The sequence below is a fragment of the Sparus aurata genome, chromosome 6 (genome assembly GCF_900880675.1).
Source record: "Sparus aurata chromosome 6, fSpaAur1.1, whole genome shotgun sequence".
Lineage (NCBI taxonomy): Eukaryota > Metazoa > Chordata > Actinopteri > Spariformes > Sparidae > Sparus > Sparus aurata.
This window is the reverse complement of record NC_044192.1, coordinates 32149421-32164866: the sequence shown is the minus strand read 5'-3', so window position 1 is coordinate 32164866 and position 15446 is coordinate 32149421. Positions and strand designations below refer to the sequence as shown.

At 41.1% G+C, this 15446-nt stretch overlaps 1 protein-coding gene across 3 annotated transcripts in view; it reads right to left on the bottom strand.

Moving 5' to 3' along the window:
* The window catches only part of cntn6 (contactin 6), a 127511-nt gene that overhangs the window by 27538 nt on the left and 84527 nt on the right, over positions 1 to 15446 (bottom strand). For all 3 annotated transcript variants that reach the window (XM_030421354.1, XM_030421352.1, XM_030421353.1), the window contains exons 10-14: positions 11052 to 11194; positions 10564 to 10693; positions 10090 to 10240; positions 1654 to 1781; positions 907 to 1079 (exon numbers count right to left, since the gene is read on the bottom strand). In XM_030421354.1, coding sequence (XP_030277214.1) covers positions 907 to 1079; positions 1654 to 1781; positions 10090 to 10240; positions 10564 to 10693; positions 11052 to 11194 — 725 coding nt within the window. The remainder of the gene's footprint in view (positions 1 to 906; positions 1080 to 1653; positions 1782 to 10089; positions 10241 to 10563; positions 10694 to 11051; positions 11195 to 15446) is intronic.

Sequence of the window (15446 nt, the reverse complement as noted above, 5' to 3'; positions counted from 1 at the left end):
AACCTCGGCGCTACTCCGCTCTGTTTCCTGTCAACCTCCCTGCACTCCCTCTCGTTGGCTTTGGGAGACCTGCCAGCCTGCCAGCCAGACTGCCTGTCTGTCTGGTTGCCTGTCTGGCCGACCCCCCGGCCCGCCTGCCTGCCAGTCTCTACCGATCTGGACTTTGCGCCTGCTTACCACCTCTGCACCACCAAGAAATAAACCTTTTCAACTCACAAGCTGTGTCTCCAGTCTCTGCATTTGGGATCACAAAAACTCAACCATAACATGCTGGCTAACATTGAGAATGACCTCATATTCAGTCCAATGATTATAAATGTGTTTTACTGTATTCAGGGGGAAAAGTAAAGAAACTTCGAGCGAGTTCTTATAGTTGTGTGTTAACAGTGATGTATCTAGGGGAAGAAATCATATTTTTCCTAGGCTTAGGGGCCTATCCCCCTCCGCCCCACCTGGGATTTACGCCTATGCCCATATTTAAAGCACAGAAATGAGAATGGTATTCATCTTCTCGTCATAATATCAGCAACAAAACACCATTATCCAAAAAAGGGAAATCCGTCCCTTTGAGATCATGTTGATTCTGTTTTTTCTGCTAGACTACAGGAAAGAAATCCAGTCTGGTCTTACGAGTAAAGCCTCCATAAATTTCAACTAAACTCGGCAGTGAGTAGCCTGCTATTACAAAGTACATTATTTTAATCTAGGTTTCAATGAAGAATTGGAAGAATGAGAGGCATCCAGGGAAATTCAATGCATATTGAAACCGTTTTTATAGAAATATCGTGGTAGAATAAGAGAGCTTCCTGGATTTTCAGTATCAGCTCCAGCCTACATAGGTCAAACCTCTTGGCTCTGATTTTCTTTGGCATTAAATCACCACATGTGCGCCCGCGTTATACATACCCCTCCAATCATCTCAAAGTGCTCCTGCCTGTTGAAATCAATGGCTTTCCCATTGAAAAACCACTTGAAGACAGGACTCAGAGACGAATCACCGGAGACCTCGCAGGGCAACACAAGGCTCTGTCCCACGGTGGCGTCCAAACTCAAGGGAGGAATTATAATCTTGGTAGGCTCTATGGCAACACAGGAGGAAAAAAAAATGTGTCTGTGTATGGCACAGTATCTATATACAATCCAGGCAAATGAAGAAGGTAATAAAGCTTAATTTACCCAGAATAGTGAGACTGATTCTGCTCTATCAGTGTAATTAAGTGACCTTAGATAACTTCACTTAGGAAGCGAATGCCTCTCATAAGTCAGTAATGCATAATTAAACACACTGCAATCACAATGTCAACTAGAAAGGGAAAAAAATAACTCCCTCTCTATAATCATCATCATTTAAAAACCCAAATCTGAAAGCGCTACAGCAGCTCTTTTTAAATTAAATGTTGGTGACAAAATATTCCTCTCTCACAGCTATAGACGGCGGTGGTTTCGCCCCACTCTGCTACATGAACAATAACTCAAAGCTGACAAAACCATGGATGACTTATATGTCTGTCAAACCGGCGGGAACATAAAATGGCTATATATTTCATTATCAATTTCATGCTTGAGCTAGTATTTTTTTCCCCTTAACAAAAGTTTAAACCCTCGGCTTAAAAGGTGCAGTAGCGAAAACCTGTGGAAAAGAGAGAAAAATACCTTTCACCATCAGCGTTCCCGTGCTGCTGGAGGTTCCAAACTGGTTTCTGGCCACACACGTGAACCTCCCTCCGTCAGATTTAGAGATGTTGGTGATACGTAGAGTCCCATCCACCGTGATAGTCTGTCTGAGGAGAGAGTGACATAAACTGAAACAGCCCACCAAGAGATCACATACAGCATATGATTAACAATTCTAGAATTCATAATTGAATGAGATAAGATGAAATTAATCAAATTAACTACTTCCTCACTGAGATGCGGTGTCAGTTCTCAGGCTGTTTGAACTTTTTCCCCGTATTTATTTCATTTCAAATGAAGGCTTCAGAATCTATTCCAGGTCTATTTACAATAACTATTATCTTAGCTGGAGCAGAACAGATATGCTGTAGGGTCAGCATAGTATTGACAGCCCAGTGGCTTAAATGCACATATTAATTGGATACACAACAGGCCACCAGGGCCAGGCAGGAGGGCGATAGCAGCACTGGAACGAGGCAATTTGAATGGGACCTTTACCTGCCGCCTTATCGCTCTACAGCACATGGAGATAGTATCAACATGCTATACAGTAGGCCAATACCAAAGAGTAATAACAAGGATACATGCATGCCGAAGCATCTCACTTGAAAAAATGTCAGGCTGGTCTCATGGGAGAGAAAAAGCAGGAGTCTGATGAGGGCACATGAAAGAAACATGACTGAAACAAGAACTGCAGAGGTTGTCTTTGTGTAAACCACTTGTTCTTCATCTATCTATCTATCTATGTATCTACCTATATATATATATATACATATATATACACACAGGTTGGATCTGAACACTGGGTTGCTGGACACACGCTCTACCAACTGAGCTACACCCCAGTTTGTGGGGGAACATTTTACTTTTCTGTAAGATTTCTCCAGTGGGAATGTGGACAATCAATTGGATTTTGAAAGTGTGAAAATATTCTAGGTTTGGTTTCAGAACTATGTGCAGGTACGGCCGTGGGGGTAAATGAAAAAACTATGCTAATTTACATAATCTATGGTAATCAGTTGGTAATTTGAGTGAGGTTTGCGGGGACGCAATCCCCTTTGTTGGCAACGTGACCAAAAGAACACACCCGGTCTCCACCCACCAGCAGCAGAGAGCGTGCCAGAGCAGGGGGGGGGGGGGAGTTTAGTAGAAGATGTTAGTCTAGTCTGCCTGACTCATTGATTCTTTATCTGACTGAGGTTTGTGCATGTTAGAATCTATGACCCCGACCGTGCCTCTGAAACATCAGTAGCAGTACTGTGCTGTGTATTGATAAATTATGAATCCGTGGCGCTGTCTTCGGTGCAGCTGGATTTATAATTGTGGCTTTTTCTTTCGATACCGCCCTCCTCTCGGTTTCCTCTTGGATCCATGTTATTCTCTCAATCATATACTGTAAATCCTCAGTTCTGTGTTCTCTTATGCTCATTCTTTGTTTCCTGTACTATTCAATAAAAAGAGTTCTGCCTTTTGCTGTCTTGTCTCTGATGTTCAAGTTATTCAGTTGATTTTTTTTTTTTCCTTTTTTTTTTGGTATTGATAATATGAACTTCGAAAAAAAATATGGCCAGAAAAACTTGTTTAAAAGTTTTCCAGTCAGCCCCAAAACCTTCACCAGTAAGGTCAGGCAACTTATCTGTAGTCTGAAAGGCAAAAAAAGCCCAGGATTCTCATGCTGCACCAGTCGCAGCTGCTCGTTAAGATCATTATGTTGAGCCCTCGGTAGCAAGTGAAAGCAACATTTTTATTAACTCATATCATACTCTCGTCGGGACAAGACACAGCTCGGAGAGACTTCAGTAAAGAATTCAATCTGGAACCATAAATACGATGGGATGTTCCCCAAGTCAGGAATTACACCTTCCATATTTTAGCCCGCGACAGCCATTCCGATTGCCTTGGTTCTACGCATATGAGTGGGAAGGCATGTAAACATATGCATAGATGAGGCAGATTATGGCCTCCTGTTGTGACCTTTGGATTCAGTAAATCAAACAGAAATGCTGCGAGCAGCCAGCTCAAAAATCAAACAATTTCACATCGGCTCCCAAGAATAAATATGTATTCACTCGAGCCGAGCTGAGACCCAGAGAGCATGTCTGACACAGGGTATTTTGCGCTGATTTATTGACAAAAATATCAAACACTGAGTGATGGAGGCGCACTGAGAACATGACCTGGGGGGCAATGAGCTGCAAAACAAATAGAAAACGTAAAGAACTATCTGCTTTGTAGACAAACCCAGTCCCATGCTGAGAATTTCTATTCTTTTCCAAATGCGCTGCCTGGGTAATGCCTTGGTAATTTTTCATCCTTTCCTCATGAGCAAGCAATGGAAAAAAACATGATAACTAATCAATCCAACTGGTCACATGTCGAGCCAGGTCCAGTGAGTTATGCAGAGCCTATGGAAATATGACTGTTGATATCGATCTCAGACGGAGCCCAAAAAGAAAATGAGAGAGGAACGACCGGCAAGAGAGCAGCTAGACACTTCACACTTCCACTGGCAGATAACCGGCGTGCAAATTCAAATGACAAAATTAGAGTCAGCATATGCTGCAGCGTTAAATAAGTACGTTGGAAAGGATTCTGGTCAGATTGCCACGACTTTCTGAACAGAGTGCGCTCTTTGATTGAGAGAGAAGATTTGATACTCCAACCGCCACACTAGAATGTACAAGTCTTACAGAATACGGGAGCGCTAGTTGAGTGAGATAATCTTAATAGAAGACCCTTCATTGTCCAACTCAAGCCACATAAAATCACAAAATGTCACATTTCTTATAATTCACTCATATCTATGCATCAAAATGAATGAGCGTGAACTGTATTCGCCAAATAGATTCACATAGTACACTCTGTTCAGATGTCCTGCCAGCAGGTTTAAGTGAGCCGCTGAGGTTTAGAAATTCAGTGAAATAACCCGCGCCCTGCATACAGCTGTGTGAGGCGAGGGTTTTTCCATTCGTAACTTTTTCTAGTGAAACTAATTTGGGAAATTCAACAGAAACTTGCCTCTATAGATATAACACTCATCTCCACTCCACAGAAATGACATGTCTGGAGTTTGATTGCCGAACGAGTGCCATCAGGTCACTGTGTTCGGCATAGTATTGTTGCGGGGGAGAAAAATGAAATTCACTCGCAAAACTCTCAGCAGTAAAGACACTTGTATGAAATATAGCTTTGGTAACATTCAACTAGATTTTTTGGGGGGGGGGGTTAATTTAATAAAATAAATATTTGCCCATTGCTACAAATCATACAGTTGGAAATGGTTGCGAGTGGGAAGCCAGTGAGGGATCATAAAATTGACTCATCCGGGGACTGGGGATGTGGACTCGAGTCATTGTGACTTGGACTTGAGTTTATTCGAGTCACTGATTTGACGACTTGCAAACTCGACTTGACTCAAAAAAGGAATGACTTGGACTCAAGTGAAAGACTCTCTTGACTGTCCTGACTTGATTTGTGACATAAAGACCTGAATGACTTATCTGCATTTGTATTGTGTTTTCAGATTTATTTTATTTTATTATTATTTATTTATTTATTAGTCTGGGTGTCAGTGTTTTGATTTGATAAAGACTGAAAGAGGAATGATAAAGCTGATGATCGATGACTCAGAAATGTTCTTTTACAGCAGACAGCTAGTTAGTAGCACTTTAAGTATGTTGAGGACATACATAAGCCCACCCCCTGTTTGGCTGCTTAGCTTACTTGCTTATTAAAATTTAAACCTTTTTTTTAATATCCAGGATTTTTTTTTTTGTTTGACACACACTTTTAATGAACACGTGCAACTTCCCTGCTCCTTGACTACCATGTTCACAGCTCCTCTGGGGCATCTCCCTTGAGTGTCAGGGCTGATGAGTTTCACACACTGTCAGTTGTTCGGCTGTGAATTGCCAGTTTTAGCTGTTGTCCTAGCTGTCTATTAACCCGTTTTGCCCCACTGGCAACAATTGTTGCCGAAGTGTATCACTGTCATTTTCTACTCATAATAAAAAATCTCAAAGGTACTTATGCAACTTTTTCCACTTATATGCTAGTAGACAACTTAGATAAACGTTTTGTTTTATAAAAAACTGTTTCCAAGTGCTTTCTATCACAAGACATCATCTGCTTCTTGCTACTTCTGACTGAAGACATGGTTGATGCAAATCCTCCTGTAAAGAGGCAATTTTCATAAATTTCTTATGATTTTCCCCCCAAACATGTTTATAATTATTTAATCATTTAAGTCTCTAGATTAACCCTCCCCCAAAAAATTTTACCTGGGATGAATATTTTTTTGTTCATGGGGTTATTTCTGTGAGTGGCAACAAAAGTTGCCAGTGGGCACATAGCTTGTCGCTAACTAAAGGAAAACACTGTCTGTAGGATTGCTCATGATTAACAAATAATTTCAAATTGTAGAATGATGTACAATGGCTCATTTTAGTCCTCTTAGAATACTCTTCCTAGCTAAATAAATTCACAGGTATTCAAGGCCTGTGTCTATAATATTTTTAGGCGGTCGCCACCCCCTCGTGGCCCAATTGTTGAAAAACGCGTGCTAAAGTGGCCTTTCAGGGGCCAAAACGCACGCGAAGGTGCCCTCTTGGGAGCCAAAACGAGCACTTAAGTGACCTCTTGGGAGCCAAAACGCATGCTAAAGTGCCCTCTTGCTTGGCAAAACACACTAAACTGCCCCCTTGGCTGGTTAAAACATGATAAACTGCCCTCTTGGGTGGCAAAAATGTGCGCTAAACTGCCCTCTTGGGAGCAAAAACGCACGCTAAAGTGTCCTCTTGGGAGCCAAAACGAGCACTAAAGTGACCTCTTGGGAGCCAAAACACGCGCTAAAGTGTCCTCTTGCTTGGCAAAACACAATAAACTGCCCCCTTGGCTGGTTAAAACATGATAAACTGCCCTCTTGGGTGGCAAGAATGCGGGCAAAAGTGCCCTCTTGGGAGCCAAAACGCACGCTAAAGTGCCCTTTTCAGTGGCGAGAACACGCTGTATTTTCGCCCCTGCCCTTCGAAAAGTCTGTGCACGCCACTGCTGAGATGTATATCTGATAAAAAGGTTATTTTAAATAAAGAAACTAGTTCAAATTGTTTGTTTTGAATTTTATACAGGGGCAACCAAGGTTTGAACCATGATCATTAGCTACCTTCCTGGGATGGTAATATCCATTGGTATCCATGTACAGTTTTATATATTTTTTGTTTTTGTTTTACACCCCCCACCCCCCCTCCATCTTTGTTATTATTCATTATGACTATATTATTATTTTGTTTTTACTATGTTATTATTATTATTATTATTATTATTATTATTATTATTATTATTATTATTGTTATTATTTCTATGTTATTATTACGTGACATTTGACCTAGTGACAAGCTGTGTGCCCACTGGCAACAATTGTTGCCAGTCATAAAAATGCTATTTTCTTCAAAACTAAGTACAAAATGGAAAAAATAAATACATAACATGATTCAGAGGGACTCAACTGATAAAATGATATGCCTTACAAATCCGGAAAAAATCCGGGCACAAACGGGTTAATACACAAGCTAACTGCTGATGTTCCTATATTCATTCTAGAAATTCTACAACATTATTTGCAAATATACTATATTGCCTAAAGTATTCGCTGACCTGCCTTGACTCGTAGATGAACTTAAGTGACATCCCTTTCCTAATCCACAGGGTTTAATATGACGTCGGTCCACTCTTTGCAGCTATAACAGCTTCAACTCTTCTCGAAGGCTTTCCACAAGGTTTAGGAGTGTGCTTATGGGAATTTTTGACCATTCTTCCAGAAGCGCATTTGTGAGGTAACACACTGATGTTGGACGGGAAGGCCTGGCTCTCAGTCTCTGCTCTAATTCATCCCCAAGGTGTTCTATCAGGTTGAGGTCAGGACTCCGTGCAGGCCAGTCAAGTTCATCCACACCAAACTCTCTCTTCATGTCTTTATGGACCTTACTTTGTGCACTGGTGCACAGTTATGTTGGAACAGGAAGGGGCCATCCCCAAACTGTTCCCACAAAGTTGGGAGCATGGAATTATCCAACATCTCTTCAGAGTTCCTTTAACTGGAACTAAGGGGCCAAGCCCAGCTCCTGAAAAACAGCCCCACACCACAATCCCCCCTCCACCAAACTTTACACTTGGCACGATGTAGTCAAACAAGTACTGTTTTCCTGGTAACTGCCAAACCCAGACTCGTCCATCAGATTGCCAGATGGAGAAGCGCGATTCGTAACTGCAGAGAACGCGTCTCCACTGATCTAGAGTCCAGCGGCGGCGTGCTTTACACCACTTGCACTTGCTGATGCATGGCTTGGATGCAGCTGCTTGGCCATGGAAACCCATTCCATGAAGCTCTCTACGCACTGTTCTTGAGCCAATCTGATGCCACATGAAGTTTGGAGGTCTGTAGCGATTGACTCTGCAGAAAGTTGGCGACCTCTTCGCACTATGTGCCACAGCAGCCGCTGATCCCACTCCCTCATTTTACGTGGCCTACCACTTCATGGTTGAGTTGTTATCGTTCCCAATCACTTCCACTTTGTTATAACACCACTGACAGTTGACTGTGGAATATTTAGGAGCGAGGAAATTTCACGACTGGACTTGTTGCACAGGTGGCATCCTATCAAAGTACCATGCTGGAATTCACTGAGCTCCTTAGAGAAACCCATTCTTTCACAAATGTTTGTAGAAAGTTGTCGAGCTCATGCTTCCACTTGAGACTCCACCATGCTGATGGCTTCAGCTTAGCAGGAACAGTGAAGATTTTGGATGCAATAACATCTTTTCAACAGACTGGGTTACACCGGACGAGCTGTATGATGCCATTTCATGTTTTTTCTTTGCGTCATTTGTTATTCTTACATTTTAAAACACAAACCCATCTACTTCAGTTGTTTAGGAGAATGCTGCAACACTTGCTGTGCAGCTGCAGAAATGCTTTACTGACAACAACATTTCACCAGACTTTACATCGGCATCATGGTGAGTACATGATGACTGCGTTGTCATATTTGGGTGAACTGTTCCTTTATTTTTTAAGCATCCTTTTCGAAACACCCCAAATCAGCACACTGTCATTTAAACTGTTTATTTGAGAAGGTATTTAAGAAAGAAGTCACTAAGTAAAAAGCGTTTTAAATGGACCCATTTTCAAACAGCTGAAGGTTTCAGAAAAGACAGAAATCTGAAATCAGACCACATTTTTTTCCTCTTGCCCTCTTTATTTCAAAGTCTCCCTCTCTAGGAAGTTGTTTTCACTAAAGCTCTCTGAAAAAGACAGCTGGCACAGTACAAGTTAATTGTACAGCCGAGACTGATGAGGCTTTCAGATTGTGTTTTTAAAAATAGACATACATTTTGGTTGTGCGTGTCTGATGATGTGCGAGCATGCTGAACTATGTCTTAAAGGGAGAACACAAGTTTACAAACCTTCTTTCCCTTAACAAAATATAACTCCTCCAATATTGTGTCGCAGGACAGAAATAATGGGGTCTCAGCTTGGAGCATCTTCAGATCTGCCTTCAGTCCTGCGGCACTGAGTGGATTCATGCTGGAAGGTGATTTTCACCGACTGGTAACAACTGCTAAACTGTTGTGAAGTTTTCCGGAAACAGTTTGAGTCTCTTTATTTTGTGGACCTTTTCTATCAATTACCAAACGTGTTTCCCTGATCCTACATGAGCATTTATCTCCCCTAGTGTTTCACCAGACATTTGATGAAAGCAGCCGTCGTACTGTGCTCGAACTCGGTTGCTTCTCATTGTGCGTGTTAGTCTCTGCTAAGGCGGAGTGCAGCAGCACACCGTCTCTTTTAACTTGTAGGTTTCGCCTCAGACCTTAAATCATGACACAGCGTGGCCTGTCATGTAGCCCGAGGTTGACTTTCACAGAGGGCTGTTGTCGCTGTTGATTGTTTTCCTCTGTGGTTTTCACGCAGAGCGCGTCCCTGCAGGATCTCTGTTCTACATCCAGCACTCTGACTGCCTTGAAGAGCTGTGAAACAGTGGAGTACTGGATGCTTTGAAGTTTCAAACGGCTAAATCATATTGCCCTCTTCATCTTGCGCCTTAAGAACATGGATAGAGTGGGGATCACGGCCTCAGTCTTACATCAAGTAAAACGCCACCAGACAAAACTACTGCATGTCAACAGAAAACCAACATCTCTTTCCATGTGAAGAAAAAACTGGTCTATCTGACATAAAACATGCTTTCTTGAGCCAAACAAGGCTGCGTTATGCAACGCTGACTTCCAGAGTCCCCTTGAGCAGAGGCATAAATAACAATGAGTCCTAGAAATGAAAATGACCACATGGAAGAAAAAGAAAAAACCTTTGAACAGATGCCATCAATGGCATGAGCAGCGGTGCATACAGTACCCTACCTCTTGCTGTCCTTCAGGAGCTCACCCCCTCTCCACCAGGAGATTGTGGCTCTGGGGGAAGCGTGGGGGCGACACTCTAAGACCACCTCGCCCCCCCTCTGGATCACTGTGGACTTCTTCACGGGTCGGCGGGTGAAGTCAGGCGGGGAGGCTGAGGGAACAGACCCGTGTTAAGGCCATTTGTCTCGCTTTGTGGAGGGGCAACAGCTGTGCATCAGCAGAAATGTCAAGTGCATCACCGGCAATTACGGGAATTCTATTTCGCCAGCAGACTGGCTTATTGTGTGAAAGAATTATGCAAATGAAAGAGCGAGGCCGTGGCTCAGTGAAGAGCTCGGCCAGCCTCTATTTACTTTTTCATTTACTTGATGAGATGAAGCACTTCCATTCCAATGACAACACAATGTACATACAGTATGTGTCAGCCATCAGTTCAGCTCATTGTGGATGATACAGAGCAGGCAAACTGCTTACCTACAACCTTGAGCTCAGCGCTGGCGTAGAGGGCTCCATGCTCATTGTCTGCCACGCACTGATACATCCCAGAGTCGGACAGACTGATCCTGGATATGGTCAATCTACCTGCTTCCACATGGATTCTCCCCTGAAAATCAGGTCAGCTGATTAATGTTTGGTAACCTTTCACAGATTTATTTAAATGTTTTGTGAGATGAGTGAAAGCTTTTGGATTATTTTTGCCTGAAGAGGAGAAACTACAGGTGAAAAATTTACATTTTATTCCCAAAACAAGGGTAAAAATTTATTATGGTGAGACATCCAAAATTCCTTCTATAAAAATGAACCTGGCTTTATTAAATGTTCAGATTTCTGCTATTGAAATACAATAAATAAGTGTATATCTAATTTGATAAGTAAACAATTTTTTTTATATAAAAAAAAACAAGATTTCTGTGTTTAAATGTAGTCTCACATTCTTTTTTTTTTTAATCTGTTGCTCTTACCTCTGATGTTAGCAGCTGAGCATTCTTCAACCACTTGTATGTCGGCCTTGGCTTCCCGATGGATTTACACTCCCACTGCAGATTAGCATCAATCGCCATGTGAGCATCTTTCAGTGTCTGGACCCAGTGCAGATGTTCAACATCTGTGAAAAATACCAATAAATATGAATATGTAACATTATGGTATATGAATATGAATAAAATGTCAACATTCTATTGCAGATATATTTAGTTTACCAATATATCTGATTGCTGAGTTTAATTATGTTTTCCTACACTTTTTATTGATAGTATGCATTGGGAATGATGTTGTCCTGTGTGTTATATATTTGACTGCCATTGGTTCAGTGAGATAGTGTTTTGGCATTTTCATTTATGTTACATTACATTCTTATATGTTTATTGTTCTTTGGCTTGTATTATGGTGCAGCACTTTGCTCAACAACAGTTTTTTAGACGTGCTCTATAAATAACTTGACTTGACTGGACTTGGAGTTTAAAAAATGGGAAGCATTAACAGGTCCTTTTTGTCAGCTGTTTGCTCAAAAACTTTGCGTGAACAGTGTAGAGCCGTTATTTATTTATTTTTCCAAACTTGGGACGTGGGTGTGTGGTCTTAATGTGAAGTATAATTCAGTCTTAATTTGAGTGATCTTGCAGTCTTCGTGTCAGATTTACAAACATGAAGGACCACAGCAAATCTGCACTACTTGTTTCATTCAATTTGCGCTTGAAATCTGCGTGTAATTACCTCCTGATTTACCACGGCAGCTGCTCATTACTCAGTCAGTGCCTGCAACTGACCTGCAGGCACATTCTGCTGTAGATTCATTCATGGATTAGAGATCACCGAGTTAAGAGCAGAATAAAAAATGTGTCATGATGGAAATACTGAAATGAAGCAAAAAACTGTGCAGTTCAACTCAAAGATAAAAATTCTATTAATTATTCAATTACATTACAGTTTGGTATGTCAGCCACCTTAAAAAGGAAAAAGCGTTTGAAAAAGCAAATGATAAAGATAATGCAATTCAAAGACAATCCAGTTTACACAAGACCTGCAACCAGAGGGAGTTTTCTGAACAGAGCTGGACCCTCAAAAAGACCCACAGCCTAGAGTTGTCTACCAGTGGGAGGAGAGTTCAGAGATTACTTTAAAATTTGGATTCATCTTCACTCCCGTTGTCGGGTGTTAATGTACTGTGCTGACGGGAGCTGGAGGGGAAATGTACTTTAGTTCATGAGTTTGGCATTGCGTAGAGACAAAGGGAGAAATGAAACAAAAGAACCAGTATCTCTGGTGAGTGCTGTGTTCATTGAGAGGTTGACCTGAACATACAGACTCACAAACCCTCAGTGGGTTCTGTTGTTTGCTAGTTTACGGCCAGAGGACAATACATTTTTTTTTGGCTGTTTGGGGTGAATAAACACTTGCACAATTCTGAGTCAAACTCAAGGAGAATGTGCTTGCTGGTGGTGAAAACACCATTAAACAACCCCCATTACTGATGAAACTCTATCTGACTGACTCAAGCACAAATGTTTATGAAAGTAGTAATGTTTTAGAGTTTTATTCAGGTTATGTTAAGTCTTATCTGCACACTTCATTACTTACTCTCGGACTCTTTCTCTTTGCAAAATATAGCCGAAGAATAAAAAGCATACTAAGCTCAAGTAAACGTGTGGATTTCTCTGGGTTTGAACATTGGGCACATTTGGGATAATGTAGGTACACAACTCAACAGAATATGTAACAAAGGTTTATTTCTTTTTAGACGTTCTAATGCAGAAATGTTACATATCATATCTTTAAGATAACATTTATTCAGTCATTGTTAACTTCTAATGCTGCTCTGTTTTTCTTTCGAAGGATATATTTACATAGCTTGTATTATTATTGTTATTATTATTATTATCATTTTGCCAACTAATTTGTCACAAAAAACTGTATTAAAAAAACTAATAAGCTGCCTATGTATTTTAGTTGCTTACCCTTTCAAATGTTGCATTTCACATCCAACACCTGAATGCACAATCAACCGCAAGTAAATCCTTCTGCTCTTTTCATGATAAGACCTTGACGGCATAGACATTAAGGAGGGATGAGCACTTTACTGCTGACAAATAGAGAGCCCTTCAAATGACAAGAAAACTACTCTTACAGCCTGATGTGTGCAAACTGCCACTGAGTTCACCAGAAAGTGGACTGTTATGTAACATGAAGTACCGACTCTGGGCCTTAAATTGTGGGAATCAAGAAAGTACAGTCAAGTGGGGAACACAGGTAAACAGGCTGGATTTATATAGAATTATGCAAAACAATAATATTTTGTAGATAACGTCCAAATTAAACACATCAGTGACTGGATGTGTCTGAACCTCCTTCAGCTAAACAGAAACATGATCATGGTAAATCTAAGTGCTGTACCGTAGGCAACTGGACTTGTTTTAGTTTCTTGAAAACGTTTCACTTCTCACCCAAGAGCCTCCTTCAGTTCTCACTAACTGCAGGGGAGACATTGGGCAGACAAAACAATCCCTCTATAAACGAATGGCACAATACAGGAGGGCCAACTCCTCAGGTCAAGACTCTGCTGTCCACTTACATCGGAAGAAGAAAAAACATTCCTTTGAGGACAACAATGTAAATGTCTTGACCAGAGACGACAGATGGTTTGAAAGAGACTAAAAGATCATCTTTGAACAGAGGAGGTGGCCTTCGAGGCTTCCTATCACCCACCTACAATGCAGTACTGAGTTCCTTCCCCAGACAGCTTAACAACCATTCACACCTGGGCTCACCTAGCCCAAGCTCCTGGGTCAACGACCCACAATTGGCCCTAACGACTCAGAGCAAACACTTGTCCTTAACGACTCTGTAAGGACACTCCCACATAGAGTTTAAAAGCCTGCAACTCCCCTCCAGTTAGTTTGTACTGAAGAAGCCTCTTGGGTGAGAGATGGAAAGTCTTTAAGAAAATTAAACAAGTCCAGTTCCAGCCCTTAGGCTGACAGCTAGTGCTCATCTCAATGTTTTGTCATTGAAAATCAAAACTCTTGGGTATTACCCATAATGAGAAAATGTCTGGGTCCACTTATATAGACAAAATTATATCTCAAAAAGGCAGAGGAAATCGGCTCTCAAAAGTGCACTTGCGCCTATTTTCAAGCACATTAAAGCATGTTTCAATGCTCTGTTTAACACATCTGGACGAATGCCCAGCAATATGGCCCAGTGCCGCTCACAAGGATCAGGGTGCTGTGCTGTTCATTTAGACAGGAGGTGAGGGGAGTGCATTCTGCTCTTTCCTGGTTGAAGGTTGATGGAAGCTGGTGTCTCTTAGCCTTCCTTCAGGGAATATGTGTTGTACACCGGTCAAATAGTTTTTTTCTCAAGAAACCTTTACTTGGATTAAGCACTATTACGAAACTAGACAAGTGGCAATGGATACAGTGACTCTCTAAGTACATGTAATGCTTTAAAGAAAACTATTTCGTGCAGAGCGGCCATCCAGTGGAAGCGTTTTCCCTCATTTATTTGGAATACCTGAGAGGAATGACTTAAAAAAATAGCTGAGGTGATTGGTAATGAGTCACAGAAAGCTTTAAAGATACACTGACTGATACAGAGTTGTATAGTTCATGACAGAACAGTGTACATATTTGTACACTGGGTAGTTATGGACATTTGATTGCTGCAGTGTGTATTGTACTGTATACTGTTCATTAATATTCCCTTCTCATTCCCAGCGGGTCAAATGCAGTAGCCTGGTTAGTGACCGGCATGTTTCCATGAATGACACTGCATGACAGAGTAATTATTGAAGACACACCACTATAATATTAGCCTAAGGTTACATAAGTGCCACAAGTTGAGGTGGCTGAACTAACAGTATACCCCAAAGTATGATCTTTTCCGAAACATTATATAGTAGTTATGGTGCCTCAACCTAACCAAACCACGTCAATAACACTCCAAAAGTCACAATAATGAATTTAACTATTTATTGGTAAGCTTTATTTTGAAAGCTTTAGTGGGCATTGCATATTTATAATTGCTAAATCTACTGCAGAACCACTCACGTCCAAAACTGAGGTGGGAGTTGAGTTGGGAGTGAGATCATAATGTTATTACATTACATCACAGTACTTATTTTATAAACTTTTACATTAAAGCATATAAACACATTTACGGACATGTATGTAGTATTACTTCCGCTTATTTATGTAACATCACTTACACTCTCCGTTGTAGGAGTGACTTTAGTTTAGAGTTTTAAGGTAGCTGTTGAGCTGGTGAAAGCTAATAGGTATCCTCATAAATAAGCAAAAAAATCTATCTTTTTTTCAAATCACGGCATCGGACAGAAACTTTGATTGCCACGTCAATTTAAT